This window comes from Pseudonaja textilis, chromosome 4 (genome assembly GCF_049901715.1).
Source record: "Pseudonaja textilis isolate UNSWEBS1 chromosome 4, rPseTex1.2, whole genome shotgun sequence".
NCBI classification, from domain to species: domain Eukaryota; kingdom Metazoa; phylum Chordata; class Lepidosauria; order Squamata; family Elapidae; genus Pseudonaja; species Pseudonaja textilis.
The window spans coordinates 70,078,592-70,104,882 of NC_141993.1; the positions used below are offsets into that span (position 1 = coordinate 70,078,592).

The following is a 26,291-nucleotide window of genomic DNA, read 5'->3' on the forward strand; positions in this document are numbered from 1 at the left end:
GGGGCTCTCCCTGATGGCGAAGGTGGTGAGAAGACCTTCACTAACATCAAACAAGGGAACAGTGAACCCTATGAAAATTTCATTAGCAGACTGAAATTGGCTATTGAAAGGCAAATTGACAATCAATTCGCCAGGAACAAATTGCTTTTGAAGTTAGCAGTAGAACAAGCTAACACAGATTGCAGAAAGATTTTAAATCCACTTGTAGCAAGTGGAGAGCGAGAGATCGCAGATTTGATTAATGCATGTAGGAAGGTTGGGAGTCAGTCTTTTAACATGGAGACTTTAGCTCTGGCTCTGCAAGCAGGAAATGCTAAAAGGGAAATTGTTTCAATTGTGGGAAGCCTGGACATTTTAAAGCGCAATGTCGGGCTCCTGGTGGGGTCAAAGTCAGCAAAATAAGAGATCAATGGGACAGGGTGCTCGACCTAAATCGGTGTGCCCGAAATGTAAGAAAGGATACCATTGGGCATATCAGATGCTCCTACAGTTTTTACTGATGGAGGGAAAGTTTTTGGTGCTTGTGTTTGGAAAGATAAATTTGGAATTTGGCATACAAAAGTGACATCAGAGCAAAGTCTGCCCAGCAGGCAGAACTTGCTGCTGTAGTTTTGGCCTTTCAAAATTTTCAAAATCAGGATTTTAATCTAATAGTGGATTCTTTGTATGTGTATAATTTGTTACCCTTTGTAGCAGGTTCTTATTTGTCTCCTGAATATCACCCAACATTTTAAGATTGCTTTTGCTGTTGCAAGAATGTTTGGAGCAGCGTGCAGAATGTGTGTTTTGTTGCCCACATTCGTAGTCATAGTAATTTGCCTGGAATTTTATCACAAGGTAATGCCAAAGCTGACAGTGCTGTAACTTCAGTTCTCACTGTCCAGCCATGGGACAGCCATAGTTATTTTCATCTAAACGCTAAAGCGTTGGCACACCAATTCAAGCTTACTGCTGCAGAAGCTGCTGCCATAATTCAACAATGTCCAACTTGTTCAAAGCAGGGCACGGCTATCCCTATGGGAGTCAACCCCAGGGGGTTGAAACCTTCAATGATTTGGCAAATGGATGTTACTCAATACATCCACCATTTGCACCCTGGAAGTATATACATGTGACTGTGGATACTTATTCAGGATTTCTAATGGCTACCCCTCAAAGAGGGGAAGCGGTTAAACATGTCATCAATCATTGCATTAAGACATTTTCAGTTGCTGGTATGCCTCAAACTTTAAAAACAGACAATGGTGCGGCTTATCGGAGCACAGTCTTTGATCAGTTTTGCAAACAGTGGTCTGTGGAACATAAATTTGGGATTCCATACAATTCCACAGGACAGGCTATTGTGGAGCGTCATAATGGCACGCTCAAGAACATGTTAGCTAAATTAAATAAAAAAGGAGGGAAGCTCCTGGGGCTTCCGGCAATTCAAGATCATTTAAATCTAGCTTTATATACTTTAAATTTTTAAATTTGTCTGGTAACCCCTGCGAAAGTGCGGCCAGCAGGCATTTTTCTTCTCCTTCCACAAATGCAGTGAGGCCTCGGGTGTTGGTGCGGTTCCTTCCGGATCCGGCATGGGTTCCTGCTGAGCTGATTACATGGGGACGTGGTTATGCAGCAGTCGAACATCTTGGTCAAATTCGTTGGGTTCCTGGTCGGCGCATTCGCCTGATCATTCGCAGGCGCCGGTGAAAGAGGTTTCGGAGGAGCAGGATGGTGTTTCCGTGGTTCCTGATTCTCTTGATACCGGCAGTCCAGGCGCGGCGTTGTGAAGGCTGTGAAAAGATGACTGCTTATTTGAGGTTACCAACTTGTATGCAGCAAGTTCCTCTGGGGAATCGGACTAAATTGATCTGCAAACAGTGGCATCCTTTGATTTTTCTAGCATATTGGTCCTGGCATAAAGATCAAGACATTCTTTACTCGGGACCTGACAAGGATATTATATCTTCAGCTTGTGCAACAACTTTGATCCTGTTTCATGTTTCTGTTTCAGACTATGGACAATATCAGTGTCAATTGAGTTGCCTAAGTTACCTTATACAGACTCTCTTTCCATTCGCCTTATGCCTCCACGGACTCTAATACGGAGGCGAAGAGCTGCTATTATCACAGAAACTAGAGACCTTGGTGATAATTTATGGAAAGAAAATTCCTATATCAAGGACATCCGGATTGCAGCAAAGGGTTTAAATGTTACTAATTGTTGGCTTTGTATGCATGTACCTGGGTCTGGGAAAGGAGGAGTTTGTGCCTTAATTCATTCACATTGTTGTGTTTTTATACATAATTATGAGCCTAACATTACAAGAACTGTTCATGATATGGAAGACCGCATAGCTGAACACGAAGCAGGAAAAGATGGCTTCAATAAGTCACTTTGGACTTTGCTATGGGATTGGCTTCCTGACAGCTCATGGTTACGTTTATTGCTTCAATCAGTTGTAGTAATTGTTGCTATACTTATTATGTTATGTTGCTGTATTCAATGTATTCCTAATCTATTTCAAATGTGTACCTCAGCCTTTCAACGTATGGGACCAGGTCGCGAGGAACTGTGTACTATGCCACTAAAACACCCCCATCTTTGAATAAATAAAAAGGAGGGAATGTGGTAATATATTTTATTAATCATTTTCTGTAAGTCCTTTGTACAGCCATTTCGCATAGATCTAGGGATTTGCAAACACTCCTGGTGGGGCAGGATTGCCTTTGCAATGGGTGTTTCGTCCTGTTTTGATCTGCGAGCTTAGAAGGACCAGGAATATAGGTGAAGGTTCAAGGTACACAGCAGAGACGTTCCCATGGGACTTTCCGTGCCTGTATGTTCTCATGGGACTTTCCGCAGCTGTATATTCTCATCCTGTTGAGGTCATTGTTTTTGATTCTGTACTTTCGATTTCTTTCTTAAATAAATACTGCTACCTGAGTTCGCTCGGGGCTGGCATTTGCTCAGACGTTTCCCTGCGTCTCATTTCAAGTGCCAGACCACCACATCTGACTGGTCCCGCCTCCATCTATTCTCTACCTCCCAAGTCCCAGCTGATCATCTGGGTCTTCTTTTGTTGCCCTGCACAGGAGAACGGAGCTGGAAAGCAGGTTAGTGGGGTGGGGAGGGAATGGAGATTTTGCAATATCCTTCCCCTGCCACGCCACCATGCCATGACTACAGAACCAGTAGCAAAAAAAATTGAATCCCACCACTGATCTGTATTTATTGCCAGTAACTGCCTGAATAAGTGAATAAAATGGCAATATTTTCAGAAGGGTTTCACCATTATTTTTCTCAGACTTGAGAAGAAATGACTGGCCCAGGATCACCTAGCTGGCTTTGCACCAGAGGCAAGACTAGAACTTTAATAATTTCAGTAAGCTGTCTCTCCCAAACTACCTCACACAGGCCATAATATTCTTTTGTCTGCAGACTAAATTTTTTTAAAATCTTCAGCAAAAGTTTGATCTTTTTTTAAAAAAAATACTGAGCTGTTTTAGCTCATTTATGTAATCTGGCTATTTTAATAGGGCTGGGAGATTTTTAAGAAAAGTTCTTCAGTCTGCTTTTAGATATTATTAACTATTGCATTTTCATTGTTTTATTTTTTTTATTTTTTTCCAAAAGTTTTATTATTTTTTTAAAAAACAAACATACAAACAAAACACAAAACATAAAAACATAAACATCTTTTTTTGAAAGCAGCTTGATCCCGGGTTACATCTCTTTGTACAGACATAAATTCAAGTTCATGCTCACTTTTATATACCATTCCATATCTTATTACCATTCTACATTTTTTATATAGCTTCTCCACTCTTTTCACTCTCTTGATTCTATTTCATTTATTTCATCTCAATTTAAATCATTATACTTATATCCTTTGTCTGTCCTGTTTCAGCTGTCTATTATCTTTTCTCATTAACACAAAATTTCTCCTGTAATCACTGATTGGAGTATGGCACCTTTATATCTTTCCCCTAAATTTAACACTTAATATAATACATAACTTTCATTCCGATTCTGCTTAGTACATTCTAAAGCTACGCACTATATCTTAAGAAAATATATACATAAATATATAATATAATTAAAACAATCCATACCTATTAAACTCTATCGTTAAAATTAATATTCATTTAAATCTTAAACATTTTACACATTCCTTTTCAAATAGGTATCATGCTTCTATGGGAGCACTTATAAATTTTGCGTAGTTACTTCCCCCCATTTCACTTGTATTTTAAAACTTTATGTAATTAAAATGTTCCCATTCCTTCTTAATTCAATTCTCTCATATTTCATTTCATTTATTTTGTTCAAAAAAAAGTTTCACTGAGTTACATTGAATATTTTATCCCATTTTATAATCATATGTTGTTCCAATTTTCTAACATTATTTCTAATACAAATACAACAATACAGTCTTATGTACCTTTGCAGAATCTCTTTTTCAGTTATATTTTCACCCATTATCTCTAAATAAGTCCTGTTTCTTTACATCTTGTTTCAAACCTTTGTAGCTTCTCTTCCCTTCCTTCCTCCCTTGCTTCTTCTCTCTGCCCTTTCTACCCCCTTGTCTCTCCATCTCCATTTCCCTCTTCTGTATTCCTCTTTTCTGTTGTTTTCTGACATTATATCAACTTCTCACCTTATTTTCCCTTTTTGGTTGCTTTTTTAGATCTTAAATTCTCCATTCTCTTTCCCCCCTTTCCCCTTTCTTCCCCAGATGAAGTTACTTGTTCATTAAAGATGGCTTCTTCTTTGTCCCAATCTTCTTGTTGCGCAGCTTCTTGTAGTTTCTCATAGGTAGAGATCACCATTTCTAAAAAATGAAAAATGGAGCCAAAAGAGCTCTTCCCTTCTTGTTCCTCTTCTTTATATTTTTTAAATTCCATTTTCAGTTCATCCACAAGTGATGCTATTATAAAAAAAAATTAAACAACCATCCAAGTGTTTTTAATCATTCAACTATAATTTCTAAAGAAAAACAAACAAATTTTCCCTTTTCACTTTCATTCCCTGCTTCCAGATCTTCTCTGGGAGCGATGTATCTTTTTTAAAATTTAAATTCCAGGATACCTTGGTTGTTGCTTCTTGTCCCGGTCAGCCAACACTTTCACTTCTTAACTTCCTCCTGCACTTTCTTTTCCAGATGAGTGCTTCTTTGAGGCAGCCATTTCTGACCGCCACTCTTACTGCCTTCAGAAAAGGGAGTTAAGCCAGCTGAGGAGGGGAGGTGCGGCTCCCCTCGAACCCTGCCGGGTCTCCCCTGTCTTCAGTCACCTCTACAGGATGACTTAACCCTGAAGCCGGCTGGCTTGGGGCACTCCAGCGGCGAGCGCAGACAGAAACCGTGCACAATCGCGGATTCCTGCTGCCGCCAAAGCCCTTGTTTTATTTTTTTTCTTATCCTATTTATCATTTAAAGAACTGTATTTTGTCAGGTAACTAATAATCCTTCCAAGAAAACCAGAATTGTAGGCTAGATTAGGAAGCGGGAAAAGGTATCCCCTATGTATGTGATGCTAATCACTTACAATTTGCTGCCATTGAAATTATACAGACCTTTGCGGGAAATCACCAAGACTTAGAAAGACATGAAAGAGATTTTATTTCAATACAGATTTTAACTAAAGTTGCAAACATTTATTAGAGATGAACCACTTCAAGTTCATAAATGGGGCAGAAAAAAAGAAAATTAAGAATATTTGCTGAATATATTAAACAATACTTAATATTTACGAAGGACTCATGGGTATTTACATCCAACTTCCTCATCAAAACTTACTTTTACATTGGCAGCCCAAAACTGTTTTATTCCAGGTAAATTATTTGCCCCTCTCATTTATTGTCACCTTGCCAACTGTCTCTTTTTTAATTGGAGATGCCTTGAAATAAAGTTGGGGTTGTCTGCAAATGAAAATGTATCTCCCTGAAGCCATAGATCTTTCTAAACCTAGACATTTGATTTATACTGTCAGACTAAGGGTTCATTTAACTCAGAGGTAGCAACATATGGCCTATAGGCCACAAACTTCCTCATCAATACCATGTGACTTTTATGTAGGCAGTAGTGGTTTTGTGTCGAATGTTGAGTACCAAAGACCAAAAAGCAGACATGCCTATAGCATGGGCATGGTTATGACTTTTGTTTGTTTACATCCAATTTTTATAATTTTTATAAATAACTCAAAAATAACTCATGCCCAAAACTTCTTCCTCCACCTATTTTCCCCACAACAACTTTCCTTATTACCCATCCCCTCCCACTTGTGACTGTATGACTGTAACTTTATTGTTTGTATCCTTACGATTTTTATTGACTGATTCCTAGTATGATTTGATTGCTTACTGTGCCCTATGACTATTATTAATGGTTGTACCTTATGATTCTTGACGAATGTATCATTTCTTTTATGTACACTGAGAGCATTTGCAACCAAGACAAATTCCTTCTGTGTCCAATCACACTTGGCCAATAAAGACTTCTATTCTATTCTGTGTTGCACCAATGCAGCGGATGCGGGTTAGTTTTCTGGACAATCCCGTGAATTGGAGATACTGCGGACACACAACCAATTCTCCAGGGAGGTGCTCGAACTCCCCCACCTCCCCCCAAAAAACCTCTCGCTTGTGGTTGGAGTCAAACGCCGATTAACCCACTATCATTAGTGCTGAAAAGAAAGTGGGCGGTATTACCTTCGTTTAGCTACCTGGAGACCCACGAGAGACGCTTCACTGCATCCCGTTCCTACGCGAGTGTCCGGGTTGAAGAGTTATTTTGCTTTCGTGTAATTGGCGAAGTATGCCACGAGCTGAACTCCGAGCGACAGACCGCCGCGAGGTTTCGCGTGCTCCGACTGTCAGTCGAGTCCGCGCCTGCCCGCTTTGTGCCAACTTTTGGCATTAGCCTGGCTTCACTTGAGTAAACGCCCCGACTTTTCTCAAGACCGGTGTGAAGGAGGTCTCGGTCTCAGTCGCAATAACCCCCCTTCTGCGCGAACGGGATGCTTAATCCCGGCGGGCCCTCATAACGCGCGCAGGCTTTCTAGCACCCTCAGCCTGCCCTGCGCGAGGGATTAACGAGTTAATTCGTCAGCGCGCAGCCGGATAGTTCTTTCTTTCTCCCCTCCCACAACCCGCGCACAAACGCGCGCACACACACACACACACACACGCACCCCAGAGGTTAGCGCGCTTTCGCGCCCATTTGTTCGGTCCCTGCGTGTGTTGTGTGGGGGGTGAAGGCTCCGTTTTCGCAGGGTCGGCGGCCCCCGCAAAGCGCCTCTCCAAGCGTCTGCCGCGCACAAAGGGAAGAAAAACCCGCCGCCCTCGCGCGCTTTCCTGTACGCTTCCTTCCAAAGGGCGCGCGCTGCACGTCCCGCGACGGAACCGCATCGGAGCCTCCGGTGGGTGCAGAAACCGGGCTTCGCTACCAGCCAGGGTGTGAATCCTGCCGCGAGGGGGGATCCGGAGGAGGCGTGGCCTTTCGTTAGATGCCGACGGAGGCTAAGAGGGACGTTCGTGGGAGCAGGGCGGGATTAAGCGGGTGTCAAGACTCCTCTTGAGTTCTGCATGGACACGCTTTCGTGGTCCAGCGGGGCTTCGCGATTCCTCTTGAGGCGTGCCTGCCGCTGATTTGAGCCCCTCTGCGCTAAGGCAAGAAGATTAGATGCCGCCGCTTCTTCCCTGGAAAGATGCAGGCGTGAGCTTTTTTTCCGAAGCGGTGGACCAAATGGAAGGTTTTTCTGTGTAAATACTGAGGGTGGAGGGGGAACAGAAAAAAAAAGAAAAGAAAAAAGAAAGAAAGCTTCGCGAAGGAAAAGGAAGAGGGAAAAGCGATTGTAAAGCTCATTCTCTGCCGTTTTCATTTGCATTTTTATTTTTTGCTTTGGCAACTTCCGCGCTCATAGGTTGTTGCTGCACACTATTCACTTTTGTTGGAGCACGTCTCGGGAGGCCTCGTTGAGCTGCGCCGGGGACGGAGATCTTCGGGTCCTGCAGTCCTAGCCTCTCAAGGAGGCAAAGTTTTTTCTTCTTCCCAATTTGAAAAGGAAAGCTTCGCTATGCAAGTCTCCATAGCGTGCACGGACCATAACCTCAAGAACCGGAATGGGGAAGACAGACTGATCAGCAAACAGAACACCACCGCTCCAAATGCGGTCAATGCTGCCAGAGCAAAATTCCGGACAGTGGCGATTATCGCTCGTAGTTTGGGAACCTTTACCCCCCAGCATCACATTTCCTTAAAAGAATCCACTGCAAAGCAGACGGGCATGAAATACAGGTATGGCAGACCTTTTGGGTCACATCTCGGGTTATCTCTTTCCCCCACCTCACCATCCCGTGCACCTCAAAGATGGTTATTGACAAACAAAGTTATGGACATAATTAAGTTCCTTTTTCCCAAAACATGAAACTAGAATCATTTTTGTTTAGAAATGAAGTCACCTAAAAAAGTTTGAATCCTTTAGAAATCTTGAACACTGGGTTCCAAATTTGTGGTAAATTTGGTTTTGGTGCTGGCTGCCTCCCATTAATTGGGATTTTGGTCTTTGTAGCCCCAGATAAGTTTTTGTAATTTCACCGACTAAGTATTCGAGCGAAGAGAGATTTGATGGCTTCTTTCCATTTGTAATTAGGGAATTTGGATTATTGAATCACTCTTGAGGATCTGCTCAGGAGAAAGTTTGGCTCTCAAGGCACCCACTGGGTTGTTCAGAAAAGCAATATCTGTTAAACTCAGTTGGATGTTCTTTTTCCGTATTTATTTATTAACTTTATATGCCACTCATTTCCCTTTTGCATTCTAATTACCACTGAGGGGCTCATAATTAACTTCCTATCGACAATAGGGAAGGATTTGCTTTGAGTGAAATGTGAAGTGATTTGCATAATACAGTCAAGTAATAAGTGTTTACCTGCAGAAGTCTTATTTTTCACCAAAGAAGGCAGTGAAGACGGTTGCTGACTGAATTCTGAGATTCACTATATTTTATCCTGATTTTAAAACAGTATTTTTTTTTTACTTGCTAAAATGAATAGCTGTAATTAATGGCGTAGTCAGAATAACTCCTTCGAGAAGTCATTTATTTGGCATTTGAATAGTTAGTTCTTGAGTACAAGAGGACAAAGCACTTAGTCCCACACCTATCATAAGCGGGGTTGTTGCTTAGTCATCAGATCACCTGCTGAATTTACTGCAGTAACATTGTGAATGGTATTGAAGGTAAGCTCTAAACACAAGTTTTAATTCCACCGAGTAAAGAAAGTCAGTGTTTCTTAACACAGGCTTGTCCAGAGTAGATTCTCTGTACTCTGAGCCTTACAAACAGAAGAATATGCAAAGTATTGCATCTCTAGGCTTAGTTGATCAAGCTGATCAAGATAGCGAAAGCTTTCTTGTTCTTATAATTTAATGCAAGCATTTCCAATGAAAAGCACAACTTACAATGGAAGAAGTTAAGGGTGCTGGATTAGAACAGGAAAAGCCCTCGTTCAAATCTACCTTCAGCTGTGGAAGGTCCCGAGCAGATTTTCATGCAGCCGTACTCTTTCATTCCATCCCACATGATCAGGCTGTAATGGGGAACATTAGAGGGTATGACATGGATCTCATCTTAGGGATTTCTCTTGGGGAAAAGCAGGAAGTAAATCTAAGACATAAGTTAAATCAAATCAAAAGAATCAAAAGATTTGATGAATCGGTTATTACTTTTAGACGGAATGTAAGAGGTCATGAATTTTGGCGGCACTATATATAAAGGGTCATTCATCTTTTCCAGATCACTTCAGTTAGGTTTGCCTATATATTTTATGTTGCTAGTAAAGATGGGATGTTATGTAGGATAGAAAGCAGCAAAATGATATCCCATCCGTTCTCCAATTTGTTTATTTATATCCCTCCTGTATTGTTTTTATAAGTAACATCAGGTGGTGAACAAATTCAACATACTTTTCTCCTCCTGTTTTCCCCATAACTTCAACCCTGTGAGGTGGGTTGGGCTGAAAGAGAGTAATAGGTTCAAGGTCAGGCAACTGACTTTCATGGTACTAGAATGTAGGCTCTCCTAGTTTCTAAACTTTTAGATCAAACTGAATCATCAATAGTCCATCTGTGAGAAGAGAGATCTTTTGTTTCTCTCTAACCCAAAATATTCTCAGTTGTAAAGTTCATGCTGTCTATCATGCAGAAGGTTTGAGATACATTCCTTGCCATTTCCAGGTAGAGCTTGAAAAATGTCAAGTTAAAATCCTGGAAAAGGATTGAAAGTCAATTTTGATAGTGTTGAAATAAGTGAGTCAGTGGTCTGATTCAACAGTCAACGTCTTAGAGTTCTACAATTCATCTGATGATGGCCTTCCATTTACATCCTTGACCTGGACCCAACTCCTTGATTTTTGTACCATCCATCTTGAAATAGTACATTTTTGTTTAAGAGCGGGAATATCACTACTTCTAGACTTGTGAGAGTTAGGTTCTAACTTTCTTCTCCTTTAAGAGACAGACCATTTTCCAAAGATACCTTGTAGCTAATTTTATTTATTTATTTATTTATTTATTTATTTATTGTTTGTTTGTTTGTTTATTTATTTATTAGATTTGTATTGTTGCCTATTCACCATGGCGACTCAAGGCGGCTTACAGCATATAAAACCACAATTTAAAACAAAAAAAAACCTTGTAAAATCAAATTCATATAGTAAAATCACCCGTACTTCCTCCCCCCCTCTCCCACCAACAGCAGATTACACAAGCCATTTAATGGGCTCCATTCCACTCTGGGTTTCCCAGGCCTGCTGGCAGAACCAGGTCTTTACAGAGTGTTCTAAAAACCATCTATCATATTCTTGTAAGTTGTACTACACTATGTTGTTTAAAGTTTTGGAAACATGATAAAAAGTTTTTAACTAAGTATCCAGTGAGTTATTGCTGATTATGTGATGTTACACAATAATACCTTCCTTTCATACTTTGAATATCCTGGCATTAACTAGGAAACATTTTCAGTTCTCTTTAATTTTTAACCGTCACCTTTTAAATTGGTTTGCTAATACCTTAAATAACAAGAATGTCCATTATAAATCTAATCGTTCAGGATTCTTTAGCTAGCCTTAGAAATATATGAAGGATGTCTATGTACCACTCATAAAGTTAGTAAGAATACCCTTTGATCAAATAAATGCTATGAGACGTAGGACAAAATCACCTGAATTATGCAACATTTGCAAGAACACAAGAGTTTTGCTGGATCAAAATACATCAAAATGTTCAACATTTGATATCACATAGTGACCAATCAGGAATCTGGAAACTTCAATCACAATCCAAAGAGAATCATTTTTTGTGTTGATGTCCATTAGTTCTAGTTATTCGAGATATACAGTGTTCAAGATTAGTAGTGATTGACAGTCCAATTGTCTCTAGCCCCATTTTAAAATCATATAAATTGGTAGCCATTGTATTAAATGGCAGTGAAATTCATTGAATAAAGAAGTATCTCCTTAGACTTTCCCACAATTAGGGTCAGTTGGTGATACTAAGTTCTATTATCCATATTTATGAAACATCCATATGCATACCAGGAAAATATATTAGATATATCCTTACCCATCCTGGATATTTCTTCAGTTTAAATTTTATTGATCAATTATCAACTTTGGTTTTATTCCCCATCTTGGAATGTTAATGAAGACACCTGGAGGAAACCAGATTGAACAAAGTTTCAAATATTCATGAAATCAGTATGGACTGTAGATGACTGCTTGGAAAGTCAAGATAAAAAGTATCATACTAAGATTATCAAAGGGACTTTGTTATATAGACCATACTTATTATCTTATCTGCCCTTGCTTTGTTTCTAGAATTAATGAATGAAATGAAAGTTTGTAATCACTATGGATCTTTGTCTAACTGATTATTCTTGACTTATCCAGCATATAGAGGTTTGAGAAGAAAAGGAACTGAGATCTTTCAAATCTTTATAAAAAGTTTGGGATATAAATTAATTTTGCATTTAGTAATTGCTCTAATTGAAGTTTGGCATTTGGTATTCCAAGAATCTTGATTTTATATTAAAAAATTTCTCTAAACTTTCTGAAGAATAGCTCAAAAATATATAATTTTAAAAAGATTAAAACTTAGGTAGGGTTTGGAGAATATATGAACTTCCAGGTGGAATAGACTTAGTTATATATATTACATAATCATGATAAACATGTACCTTTTGATAAGTAAAATTATTAGATAATCAGTTTTTGGGCTAAAAGCTGTCTTATGATACCAAAGATCTCTGCTTTCCCAAAGCCTTCAGTTGCATTATTGTCTTGAAAATTAAGTGTCATTAGAATGTTATAATAAATGTATATTTTGGTTCCTGCTAAAGGAAAAAATCCTAAATATAAATACATATAAGACTTTTTAGACAACACTTTTCAGCAGAATGGATTTTTTTTGCTTCATTATTTCACTCTTCCATATTTTTTTACACTATTTTGCCTCCTATGTCTGGTAGGCATTTTTTGAACTGCTAAACCTAAAAGGAACAGCTTCCTTCCTGAAAGGAACAGCTCTGTCAGTGTTTTTATATAAAGGCCACACACAAGAAATTATTGTATAATACTGTTGAAAGAAATATCCTTCTGGGTTCAGTTCCAAGTGGGGCAAAAGACACTGGAAACATGGAGGCTGTTTGGAAGGTTTAATATCAGGACCACATGGCCTGGAGCTCCAGAGTGAAAAGGAAGGATAATCATATGCTTCAAGCTGAAGGAAGAGATTAAAAAAAAAAGGACTCAGGTGCTGAGAGTGCCTGGGTTTTGTACCCTCTGTTGGGATTTGAATTTGAGCTTGTATTCTGATTGGTTGTCAGACTCCCATGAGGGGCAACTCTACCCTGTCCTGAGTTCCAGGCTTGGTTGAGCCTTGCTGGATGATTATGCCCTTAAAAGGGCTTTTGGCAATTGCTATAGCTTTATCTGGAGATCTTTGTTATGTAAAGTATTCTGGCCCAGGCCTTAAAGGCCCACCCATTAACAAAGGTGAGGGTGAGTTTCTACTTCTGAGGTGAGTTTCTGCTTCTGAGTTTCTACTCTTTTTAGAGGAAATATTCTGCCTCTTTAATATTTCCTAGGCTATTTCAATTTTCCAGGAGAGGGGTGGGTGCTAACTTCCTACAATACAAAGGTTGAGCAAACAGGAGATGCAATGACAGGGAGAAGAGGGTCATTAATAGCAGAGTTTGGCACTACATCATAGATAAGCAAGAGAAAAATATTAGTTCTAGTTTTAATGCAGTTTACACTCCAGTGAGGATATTTTTTTCTATTTAAGATTATCTGTCATAAACTTTTATTCCTCCTAAGCAGATTTCTAGGTGCATTTTATCTTTATATGACTTAGAAGTCTGAGTTGGAAAGCAATTTAATGTAACTGAAACAGAAGAAAAAGATTAGGTTCACATATTGTTTTAAAAAATATCAACTTACTGCAAGCTGAGAGCCAGTTTGGTCTAGTGCAGTGGTGGTTAACCTTTTGGGGCTCCTTTGCTAATAATTGTGCACGCTCTCGCTCATGCGTGCTTGTGTGCCATCACCCAGAACGCAATGTGTGTGGCCCCCCCATACCCCCTGTGCATGCATGTGCGACCCACACACCACATGCCTCTACGTATGCATGTGTGACCCTGCACCCCGCACATTTCTGCACATGCACGCATGTCTCCCATGTGCACCATGCCCCTCGTGCATGCAAACCAGATACCCGAGAATCAGTTGGATGGGTGGTGTGTGCGCATGCGCAGTAGACCTGCTCTGGGTGAGGGCTCACGTACCAACAATAATGGCTCTGCATGCCACTTCTGGCATGTGTGCCATAGATTCGCCACAGGTCTAGTGGTTAAGGCTCCAGGTAGAAATCCAGAGACTGAATTCTAGTCCTGCCTTAGATATGAAAGTCAGCTGGGTGATGTTGTGCCAGTCACTCTGTCTCAGCCCACAATGTCAGCTTTAAGTGACAACTGGTCAGTCAACTGATCCTGTCTCATCCAATGGATCAACAATCAGTTGATCTGAAAAAAACAGACCCTGCACCAGTGATGGAAAATTTTATATATGCATATACATTTACTATATGTACTATATATAATTACATGTATTAATGTACTTTCTCCACCTTAGGAGCAACCATTAAAAGTGTTCCCAATTATCAGCGGCAGCTGAGTTGTATTGAAATATATTTGATTCATTGTGATGTGGATATATTTAGAGGCCTCTAAAGAAACCGATCAGCATGCAACTGCATTCCACAATAATACAGATTATTGTGAAACTACTCAGCCCATTTCTTACAGTATATGAATTTTTATGAGATCTGGGCCTCACACCTGAACATCAAAGATGCTGCAGTTGCTTCTGGGTTGTACTGTAGATAACACACCAAAGGCACCTATAGTAGCAGGATGCCTCATAGCACTGATAAATATTGAGTGGGGAAACAGTTCACAGGCATTCTGCCTTACCAGGTATATATACCTCTTGGCTTCACAGAGGAATCAAACTTCAGTTCTACACTTTCCTTGCCTTGTTTAAAGTGACATTAAATGTGGAGGAATCTTGAATTTTATTCTGTGTGAGATGATAGCAGTCTGACAGGCTTAGTGAAAATATTTGTGCCCTACCTTTATTCATGTTATGATTCATTTAATTTGTGGCCCCAAAATGATCTGTATGCTCAAATGCCATTTTACCAAGTGCTGCAATTTTTTGAAAAAATATTTGTTTTGAAATGTGTGTCAGAGGTAGGGGAAAATTGTATTTTCCTACTTTACTAAAAAGAAAACCAAATTAGTGCAATATATTCCCTCCTTCAATTAAGCTCTTTTTAATAAACTATTTCTTTACAGTATTGTTCTATCAGCATATCCATTCATGGCCCATTTTATAAACTCCTTCATGTTTAGTGAGGTCATTCTATTCTGGATCCTTCTATGAGGAAAAAAAATCATAATATTGTTACCTCAGTTTATTGGTACTGACAAATTCTGTTATACCAGAGATAACTAGGATATTAATAATAGCCCTTTCTTTGAGTGGAGTGAGCTGATAGATGGCAGGAGATCAGCATATTTCCCCCAACAATCTGGGTCCTCATTTTATTCAGCTTGGAAGGATGGAAGGCTGAGTCAGTCTTGAGCTGGTCAGAATTGAACATCTGGCTGTGGACAGAGTTTGCCTACAATACTACATTCTAACCTCTATGTCATTAAAAAGCAACATGGATTGTGGGTGTGGCAAAGTAGGATAATATCTTTGATAATGAGATCTCTTAAGCCAACAAAGGAGAGGAAAAAAATATCAGTTACTCTTGCAGCTAGATGAAAATCAAATATAAAGGATATAATGTCATCATTCAGTGAGTATCTTGTCGGAACCTTACGATATTTTCCAACTTACCCTTGAAACAGTTTGAATGCATTCAGATGCTGTGTTTTACCTAAAGATACTAGAAAATGTTGAAGGAGAAAATAAAGGAAAAAGGACAAAAGTACCCTGAATAAATGATTAGTAAATGTAGCAATATATAGAAAGTCATAAAACCTTCTGGTTCTTAAACCACTACACAAATGGATAATATAAAACAAAATGTAATTTAAGAATTCAATTATACTATCATGAGAGTGATAATGTGTCTCTTCATCGTCCTTTTCTAGTGGCTATTGAAACCTTTTAAACAAATGCAATTATAATTTGTACAATTTACTACTTTAAAATAATAAAAACATTGCACTTTGAAGCAATACTGCAACCTACAATAACCTTCCAATATTGAGAAGTGCTGAAAAAGAGCAGTTTTGAATCACCATTCATCTTTTTATTTCATGCTGTGTACATTTGTCTAATGCAGTTTGTCTCAGAAATATCAGAGTTATCCCTTTGTTACATTTTAATGAGCTGTTAAATAATAGCACTATGAGTGACTAGTCCACTTTGGAAAAATAGAGAAGCTGTGTGATCCCTGGAAATGAACCGATGTGAGTGGAAAACACATCAACCCACACATTCTGTGAAACAAGAAATAAATTGCCTCAGCAGGAGTTCCAGTGTAGGGCGATCATATAGGTACAGCACTGATTCAGAAATGGTGCAAAGATTCTTTTTGTTTAAGTGATCTAACAGGAATCCTGGTGGCTGATTCTTTGGTAACAATGACTTACACAGTAACAATCATCACGGAAAAAGCTTCTTGCTTCTTTCTGTAACATTTACAACCATAATGCGTGAATCAAGGTACCCCATGTTTACCTTAATATAAGGGTAGTTTGGAATAATTTTGGAAAAAGCACTTTATAAATCACAGTTCTTTTAAAAATACATGCATTTTTAGACATACTTTTTTAATCTCATAGTTCTCAGTCTTCAAGTTCATAGTTTTTTTAAAAAATCCACAGTGCAGCTTCCGTATCGGTAAGATTTAAGTTAAGTAATATTTGCATTATGTACCACCAGACTGGGTAACTTTCACAAAATTTGATTTCATCAAAATTTGATGTTGAGTATTTTTTTTTAAAAAAATAGGTGCTTATTTTATACTTTTATACTTTATTTTGTCATTAGTTTAAATAAAAGCTTTTCTGTTTTCTAGCCATATCAACAAAGTTTGCATGTTGCCTCATTCAAAAGTAAAAATGTGTCACATGCACAGTTGTGATTTTTTTTCCACACACAAAAAATCAAAACTCTATGAGGTTGAGAGTGAATGGTTTGTCTAAGATAATTCATTGTGTAGGCAAAGATGTGAATTGGAGCATTTAGATTTGTAGCTGAATGTCTCCACCAATATATGTGGATTAGTTCGAAGCTTTTTACTAGAACAATGGGAAAATTTACTTCGTTCCATCTCCTAATTTTGATGAATCATTTGAGAGCTGTTAAGTAACAGTGGTTTTTTTTTTTAATTGCCTCTCTGCATAGAGACCTACTCAAATTCCTTGAAATCAGCATCTTTGAATTTGAATATAGTACTGGTTGGACAAAAAGAAGCTGATTTGGAGCTCTAAAAATGTTACTTAGTTTGCGTAATGAACCGTCTGCAAGAAAACAACCAAGCTCAGAGCTCTGAATACTTGAGGAATATTTCTATCGGCACTGTTCTGGTCCACAGTTTTAGTGCTTTGTACATATTGGATGTAGCTATGTTTGCTTCTGTTTCTGTAGCTATTTTTTTTTCTGTTCTCCATAAGATGCTCAGGAACAAAAAAAAAAAATCAACTGATCACTGTCAAAATTTATCTTATAAAAATGTGACTGTGTGATTAAGTACATTTAGAACAGAGGAGCTGAAGAATGCATACTGAAATATTGTGTCACATTTGTATTTCTATATGTTGATTCCATTTTCTTAAAATGGAGATTAATACCAACATGATAGGAAAGATTTATGAGTCAACATATAGAAATACAAATGAGCTAGCTTTTATTTGTTAAAATTGCTAATTCTAATCATTCAATTGCCATGTGATGGGTAAAAAAGAGCAATAATTACTTGAGAGATGAAATAGAGCAAATGTAAAATTTTCAAACTTCATCTCAGATATGAATATCTTACAATATTTACATACATTATACATTCCAATATTCAGTTGGTCAAAATGTAATAAGTTGTTTCTTTCCAGACCCTTTTATTGCCTGTGGTATGTTTGTTAAACAACAACAAAAAAGAATCTGTGTCTGAATGTACAACTCAACATTATTTTTCTTCCAAACATAAATACAGTTTAATGTATCAATTTATGTCTATATCAATAAAATGAAAAGAGAAAATAGGAGGAAATAATCACTTAATATTGTCTTCTATATGTGAGCCTGTTATTAATTCTTAAAAAATGAGGATCACTTTGTACAAGATCTAAGGTTATCTGATCTTGCTGAAAGGCACTACTTATTCATGTCTACTGAGTTTTTAAAAGCCTAATACAATGAGATCCATAATGCCACATGCAAATACAAATGCAATTATAAAGTCTGAAAATCTGAATGAGAACTGACATTGTCCAATCAAAATCCAAATTTCTAAGATATAACAGTCACCTATTTGCCATCTTAGAATAGTTAGAATGTTATGCTTTCCTAGAATATTTTTTCTCTATTAGTTTGGCTTTTTTAAAGCATATCAAAACAAATATATTTCTTTATTAACAAGGGAAATAACTTGAAGTCAGATAAAAAATTCACACCCGATCAAGTAAAACTACACAAGCAATAAACATGTTTTTTTTTTTTTAAAAAAAACCACCCATAATTCTGAAATTTGTAGAATACAGAATGCAGGAATGTGAAACTTTTTCCTCCAAGGAACATTATTGAAATGTAGTGAATGCAACCCATGTCATTTAATGAAAAGTGTATATACAGATATGCTTGCAATCCACTGTATATGATGATTTTCCTCATGATTACTTTGAAAATGCGACTATCCATCTGAGATAAAACATGAAGGCCCCCTCATATGAATAAGTCACATTTTATCTGGAGACATTACACATCACTAATTTTTTTGGCAAATTGGAAAAAAAGGCAGATATTGAGTTTTTAAATTATCATCATACCATAGAAGGAAATGATTTTCTTCCACTAATATACAATTAATTTGTTTCGGCATCTTAGTTAGGTCACTATTAAGTTTCTTAAAACAGAACCAACAACAAACTCCTACATCTTCAAAGTCAATCTATTTCACTGTTGGCCACTTAGTAATGGCATCAAGCTGTTCTTGATGCCAAGCCAAATTCTTTTTTGAATTCCTCTTTTCTCCTCTTCAAGCCAAATATACCTAACTCTTCAACTTTATCTAATAGTAGGGTTCCTCAAACTTTTTAAATTGGGCCAATTCATGGTCTCTCAGACTGTTGGGGTGTATGTGGGTCAGTCATGTGACTGGGTGGACATGGCTAGGTGGTCATGTGACTGGGTGGATGTGGCCAATTTAGCAGTCCATTAAATAATACATACAAATTAAACTTTGTTATGCTTCGAGGAGTGGAAAGCAGATTAGTGAAGGGATGTGGCTGCCTGTGTGTGTGTGTGTGTGTGTGTGTGTGTGTGTGTGTGTAGGGACTTCTGTTTGTATTTGTGTGTGTCTTTTTCTCCCTCTCCCTCTCTCTCTCTTGGCCAGGGAGGCCAAAACAGGCACATTTTTGGTCTCCTGAAGCCTCTGCACATTCCATTTTTGGCCTCAGCCTCCAGAAGGTGGGTGGCGGCCTGCAGGTAGGTGGGGCAATTTGGGCAGGGCAGGGTATGGGCTGGATTAATGAGTTTGGCAGGCTGTATCTGGCCCGTGGGCCATGGTTTGAGGATCCCTGCCTAATAGCAATAGCACTTAAACTTATATACCGCTTCAGCCCTCTCTAAGTGGTTTATAGAGTCAGCATATTGCCTCCAACAATCTGAGTCCTCATTTTACTGACCTCAGAAGGATGGAAGGCTGAGTCAACCTTGAGCTGGTGGGACTTGAACTGCACTGCTGGCAATCAGCAGTCAGCAGAAGTAGCCTGCAGTACTGCACTCTACCACAGTGATGTCCAGATGCTATTTATACTGTGAACTACAAAAGAAATCTACAGCAAATGGAGTTCTGGATCTTAATTTCTGATGTCTCCTTTTGACTTAAGTAGATACCATTATGATATGTTTCTTTCTGAAGTTTTAGAGTTTTAGAGCAGATATTTTCCTGCTCATAGGAATATATATAGTATATAGGTTGTGGATATATTTATTTATTTCCCTTCCTTGTTTGTGCATCAGAGCATCTGGCATTTACTGAAATAGCTTGCTTTATTTAAAACCCACCTGGCTAGATACATGAAGTACAGATGAGATGGGTACAGTTTTGAAGATCCATGGTTCCCCCAAAGGTTAGAGCCCCACATCTTAAGAGTTCTAAACTGGAGTAACCACTAACATTTTGCCAAAAAAATATTTGAATTGTATTTGAATTATGTTACAAAAAAGAGGATGAAAACGTCTTACTTAAAATGTATATCTTTAGATATAAATTATCTATGTAATAAAAAAAAGCACAGATTATGCAGAAGGTGGTAAAAATTTGAAAATCCAAAAGCTTGCAAACACCCAAAATATTATTAAAAGAAAAACAATAAAGGAAGAATGGAATTGAAATTGGAATAGAATAGAATAACAGAGTTGGAAGGGACCTTGGGGGTCTTCTAGTCCAACCCCCTGTTCAGGCAGGAAACCCTATACCATTTTAGACCAATGGTTGTCCAATCTCTTCTTTAAAACTTCCAGCGTTGGAGCATTTACAACTTCTGGAGGCAAATTGTCCCACTGATTTATTATTCTAATTGTCAGGAAATTTCTCCTTACTTCTAAGTTGCTTCCCATCCTTTGCTTCTTGTCTTGCGCTCGGTTGCTTTGGAAAATAGCTTGACTCCCTCTGTGCGGCAGCCCCTAAGATATTGGAACACCATTATCATATCACCTTCTAGTCCCTCTTTTCATTAAACTAGATATATCCAATTCCAGCAACCGTTCACTATATGTTTTAGCATTTCTCTTTAGGAAGAGGAGAGACATGATAGCACAGAGTGATTAAAATATTGATTAGGGAGCACCCACCAGTGTAATTTTTTTTTTTTTTGCTGTAGATCATCTTAGTATAACAGTGAATTTGAATTACATTTAAAAGTCCAATTGTGACAGATGTTTTTTGTGAATCTGAACCTCCTTCATTATATCCATAAAGCCAGTCATCAGCTGTGAACTCTTTGTGAGTTTTGTTTGAGCTGATTGCAAACATCTGTCTGGAGTTCATTACTTATGCATATTAAATGCTTACCCCTGATAGTCCAGTTGAATATAGGAAAATCTCATTTCACTGCTCACTAAAATCACCTTCCATATGGTTGTTGCTGTTAAAAGGAGATTATTAGATAGACTTTAGTAAATGAGTCAACAAATCTTTTTGTTTGAAATCTATGAACTTTCAAATGATAATCCAGACTCTGATGTTACCCATCACTCTGCAGGTGCAATTTGCTACTCAGTGCTTTGAAAGGATATAAAGGTTTTCAGTGGATTATGTTCATGCAATTCATCTCTCAAATAAGTTAATTATCTAACCACAAGCAGGGAACCAGTTCAAAACAACATGCAGTTATATACTAAGCCATTTCCAATGAAATTGCAAGTACATTAGCAGTTTCTGGAGCATTTATTAGGGTTGATTGAACAGTCAGACAGATGTTTAGACTGGATTTGGCATTTTAATCAACCTATCAAGTCCTTCCCAAGGACCTGGGATAGACAGATATTGTTTGATAGTGTTAAAAGTGTAGTCACAAGATGTAAGCTCTTTTGCAACGGAGTATTGGTGATTTTGTCAGTGCCAATACATGGTGCTTCAAATGTTTTGGGATTGTACCCAAGATAGCTATTACTATTGTTATTATCTTCTTTTCTCACAGTGATTCTGTTTCTATTTACAAGTCTTTGTATTTTGTTATCTACTCCAGTCCATTCTTTTCTATTCTGTTGTCTCAAGGTACTGCAGTGACTACTATCCAGACTTTTTTTCTTTCTTATCAACAGCTGTTAAGTCTGACATATTATTTGGCAAGTGCTTTTCTGCCTAAAGTTCCCAACCTCTTTAAGTTTTCATTTACTATTACTTTGTCTGTTTTGTCAACCCACTAGTTCTTGCTTATAGGCAAACGGTATTTCTTGCAGATCTTCCAATGTACCATTGCTGCTATTGTTGCTATGCCATTGTAATCAGTATGTACAATCTTCTTGCAGCAGCTAAATAGTTGGTCCACTGTTTCTTCAGCTTGCCAGTGGATTTGAGCAGTGGTGGTGCAGTGGTTAGAATTCAGTATTACAGGCTAACTCTGCCAACTGCCAGTAGTTTGATTCTTACCAGCTTAGGGTTGATTCAGCTTTCCATCCTTCCAAGGTTAGTAAAATGAGGACCCAGATAGTTGGGAAGTGATATGCTGACTCTGTCAACCACTTAGAGAGGGCTGGAATATGACACAGTATATAAGTCTAAGTGCTATTGCTATTTCTATTTTCATTTTATAATTTGAAAAATGACATCACTAACTAATAACAATTTAATGTTTTAGCTGCTATTAGAATAGGACAAAATTGTATTGATTGTTTCCACTAAATATACTTAGTGTTTTAATATTGTAGGAATTATTGTTTGCAAAAAAGAAAGGTTTTAGTAGATCTCTTTATATATTTTAATCTCTATTAAGCAGACCAACTCAATGGGAAAAAAACTTTTGTTGCCTTAACTTAATATTCTTGTTTTACTTTGAATCTTTGAACTGGAAACTAAGTTTTATTTAGGCTGAATTGTCTGGACATGGATGAAAACAAGGTATAATAAGTGATCAAAAGCAGTATGTCTAAATTAAGCATTAAATGGATGGAATTTAACTCCTTTAAAATTTATATTCTATCCCAAGGATAATAAGCCCAGTAAGATTCTGAAGAAGATTCATAAGAATCCAGGTCACCCTAAATTAGGGGAAGCCCTCAACATGTCTTTCAACCTGAGGATGTAGCCTGAGGGTTTTAGATCTCAATATCCATCCATAAATCTGAGCTTCAGAAAGTCAGAATCAGCAGCAAGTAGCATTGAAGATATCAGGCCCTTGCAGTCTTGTTTTCACTGGATTAAATACTGTAAAGTCTGATTTAGAAACAAAAGTTTCTTCTATGGAATTTTTGTCTGCCTTGGACAATCTATAGGGAACTCTCCAAGGTGCTAATATTCTGAGATACTAGTCCTGGTTATATTTCTTTTGCTTTGTTTGGCTTCTTGGCTTTCTGCAGCTAGGAAAACAGTGAAAGATAAAAATATGGGCAAGATATGCAAGCTGCCTCTTTGAACATTTAGGGGTATCTACTCTCTTTCCTGTAGCTTCAGCATTGTTATATTGAATGCAAGTTTGTAAAGCTGTTTATTCTCTCCACATTTGATCATTAGTAAAATTCTTTATATGACCTGGGAATTCTCTTTTTCAATGTGTGCAGTAGAATTCAGTGGTGGGATTTAGCCAGTTCACACCAGTTTGGGAGAACCGGTTGTTAACTTTCTGAGCAGTTTGATGAACTGGTTGTTGGAAAGAAATCATTAGGGCAGAGAACCGGTTGTTAAATTATTTGAATCCCACCACTGGTAGAACTCCAATTTAGATCACCTCATTCATCATACAGAAGTAGGAGGCCAAATTATCAATAGAGATGGTTATTGAGCCCTAGGCTCAATGGTTAGTTTTAGTTCTCATATCCTCAGGCAAACATTTGAGTGTCTTTCTGTAAAAGAAAAATACAATAGAAAGTGCATTATAATGCAGTAGAACAAACCCAGCAATGCAGAAGTTGAAACATTTCATCCTGCAGGACATGATGTCAGAGAAATTTGGTTCTGATCCATCTTGGCTGGCAGAAATAAACATGCTGCAGCAGCAATGTGCAAATGCAGCATTATAGCACCCTGTCTTTCCAAACTCATTTGTTTCATTAGTTTGCAAAGAGATTTAGTAGGTCAGGATTGCTTCTTCAAATATCTGAATTCTCACAACATTGATAGAGCTTGCTTAATATTCATCAGTTTAAAAGACTGCTCAAAACATCATGATCTTCTTTCTTGTTGGGGGGTTGGGGAAGGGTTGAAGAAATGCAATATGGTGCAGAAAGTCTTTCATTACAATTTGACATCTCTTCCAGGATAATTGGCCTTTTGAGAACATTTTTTCATCCAACCTAGATCGGTTTAGGCTGAGATGTTTAAAGGAACATCAGCTGTAAATCTGCAGGGGAGAATTCATATCAGGACAATTATAGCTAAAAGATAATAGAAGAATTTCAAAAAATGTGATGAGTAAGCAAGATGAAGATGAGAGAACCTGACCCATAGATTCTGGTTTGGAACTGAAAGCTGGCCTTTGAGAACTATGGTTTCTCACTAAGATCTTCATACCTTTTCTTCTTGGAATACACAAACATTTCTGGTTGAGTTAAGTACTGATTTTTCCGCTTTGCAGATTGAAGTACTTAAGTTTTGGAAGCTAAGAATAGTTGAGCCTCGTTTGAGGTTGGATCACCAAAAAATAGTAGGGGTTGTAGGCTAGACTGAGAAGTTGAAAACATCTTTGAAGAAGGCAGTGACAGCATTCCCTGTTTGGAAAAGGGCTGTGTTTATCTGGTCACATTTGCCTTGAGGGCCTCCTTACCTTTATTTTGGCTTGTTTTTAAATTGATAAAGCTGCTGTTCATTTATTTATGCATCTTTAAGATCATCTGTGTAAAATAAACAAATAATCCAAAAGCTGGTCCAGTTTGTTACAATGACACAGGATCATCAGGAGTTCATTTTCTCCTGGAAGAAAATTTTTCAAATCTGAATGCTACCTTAGGCATTTCCTAGAGCCGTTTAGATACCCCTTTCAAAAGTAATTCCTTTCCTGACTGTCCTATAATATAAATATTCAGCTAAATCAGGCAGCTCATCTGTTTTACCAGTCTTCCATTTCTGGAGGTAACATCTCTGGCTTTTTTCCTCCAAATCTCAATGCCTGTGCCACATCACATTATTGTTTTAAAATTCTATCTGTTTTATACTCTTGAAATCTTGATATCCTGTATTACGTTTGGTAGACTTGTTGCCTCCAAGACATTTTTGAAATCTAACTCTTCTGCATCAGGGTTCCTCAAACTTAGCAACTTTAAGACTTGTGGACTTCAACTCCCAGAATTCTCCAGCCAGCAAGGAATTCTGGGAGTTGAAATCCACAAGTCTTAAAGTTGCCAAGTTTGGAGACCTCTGCTTTACATCCTTCGCCATAGGTCATGATGATAAAGGTCATTTGAAGATGTACTTATCTGAAGGATCATAGATGCTCACATTTCCCCTGTGACTTTTTCCATAGTCTTGGAAGTCTAGGAACTTGTTTGTTGAGGCTTGCTTCAAAGGCCACATGTTGCTAGTTTAGAATCCTCATATAATCAATACTAAATTCTTACATCCTAACTCTATTCTAAGAAATTATTCGTGTTTATTACAATAAAATCTCTAACAAAAATGCTGGCAACTAAAGCATTAATATTGTAAGACTATGTCATAATATTCTTTTCAGCTTCTTATGTCTCTGTGTATACACTCCAACTGATTACTACTTGATAAATGACCATCCTTATATTAGTAACTCATGGTTACACTGAAAGCTGAAACAAGCGCATGATTATAACTAGCCAAAAATTACAACCCCAGGCTAATTAATCTCCAGTTTAATTCTCTACTGTACTTCTTTTATTTATTAATTTTTTGAAAACCGGACTCATGGTCCCAGCAGTGTAACATAATTTTTAAAAAGTGCTTAGATAAGTAGAAATTGTATTAATTTAATTACATAAGCAAGGGTATTTTTTGCTACACGCCCAATATATTTTTGCTGAATTAGCACATCCGCTTGTGCCTCCACTTTGAGCAAATATATTGTTCCATTAGTGTCAGTGTTTACAAAAATTGAAAAATTGGTCTTTGTAAGTACTTATATTGTGTCAAGAGAGTTCTTTCAATCATCTTCAGCATCTAGAGGCAGTGTTCCTCCTTGAATATGCATATTAGCTTACTATGCTAATTTAATAAGATTGCTTTACTGTTTTCCTTTTTAAAAAATGAACCAGAACCAGATCAATGATTTACCTTCGAAAAATTGCTATAAAATTGCATGTTTATATATTTCAAACTTTTATTTTTTTAAAAAAATATTTTAATAACAAAGACAACAAATAAAATCATTGTTGAATTTTACAGTGTGTTGGTTGGGTACCTATATCTTGTGCGCATAGTAATATTATTGTACATTTCTTACTCAATTATCTTTATAAACCATTCTAAACTATATTTTATATCATATTATTCAATTATTATATTATCATTGACATTATAATTGTTATTTTTTAAAAAAAACATATCTCATTCTTGCTAAATTATATTCATTTTCTTACTCATTCAAGATTAATCAATTGTGGTATATTATTACTATTACCACATATTTTAGTTTCTTATTCTTCTGCCTAACCATTCATAAAATAAATCCCAAATCTTATAATATTCTTTTTCTTCCTGTTCTCTAATTGCTATTGTAAGTCTACTCATTTCCGCACATTCCATTGTTTTCTTAATTGTTTCCTCCTCTGTCGGAATTTTCTCATTTTTCCAATTTTGTGCAAATACAATTCTAGCTGCTGTTAATACGTTAAT

The 26,291-nt window shown here is 37.5% G+C and overlaps 1 protein-coding gene across 1 annotated transcript in view; it reads left to right on the plus strand.

The window, feature by feature from the left end:
* Positions 1-7,127: 7,127 nt before the first annotated feature.
* Positions 7,128-26,291, plus strand: part of KCNAB1 (potassium voltage-gated channel subfamily A regulatory beta subunit 1) — a 143,886-nt gene continuing 124,722 nt past the window's right edge. Inside the window, exon 1 of the mRNA XM_026705866.2 lies at positions 7,128-8,282. Within this exon, the coding sequence (XP_026561651.2) occupies positions 8,062-8,282 (221 nt within the window). The 5' untranslated portion in view covers positions 7,128-8,061. The remainder of the gene's footprint in view (positions 8,283-26,291) is intronic.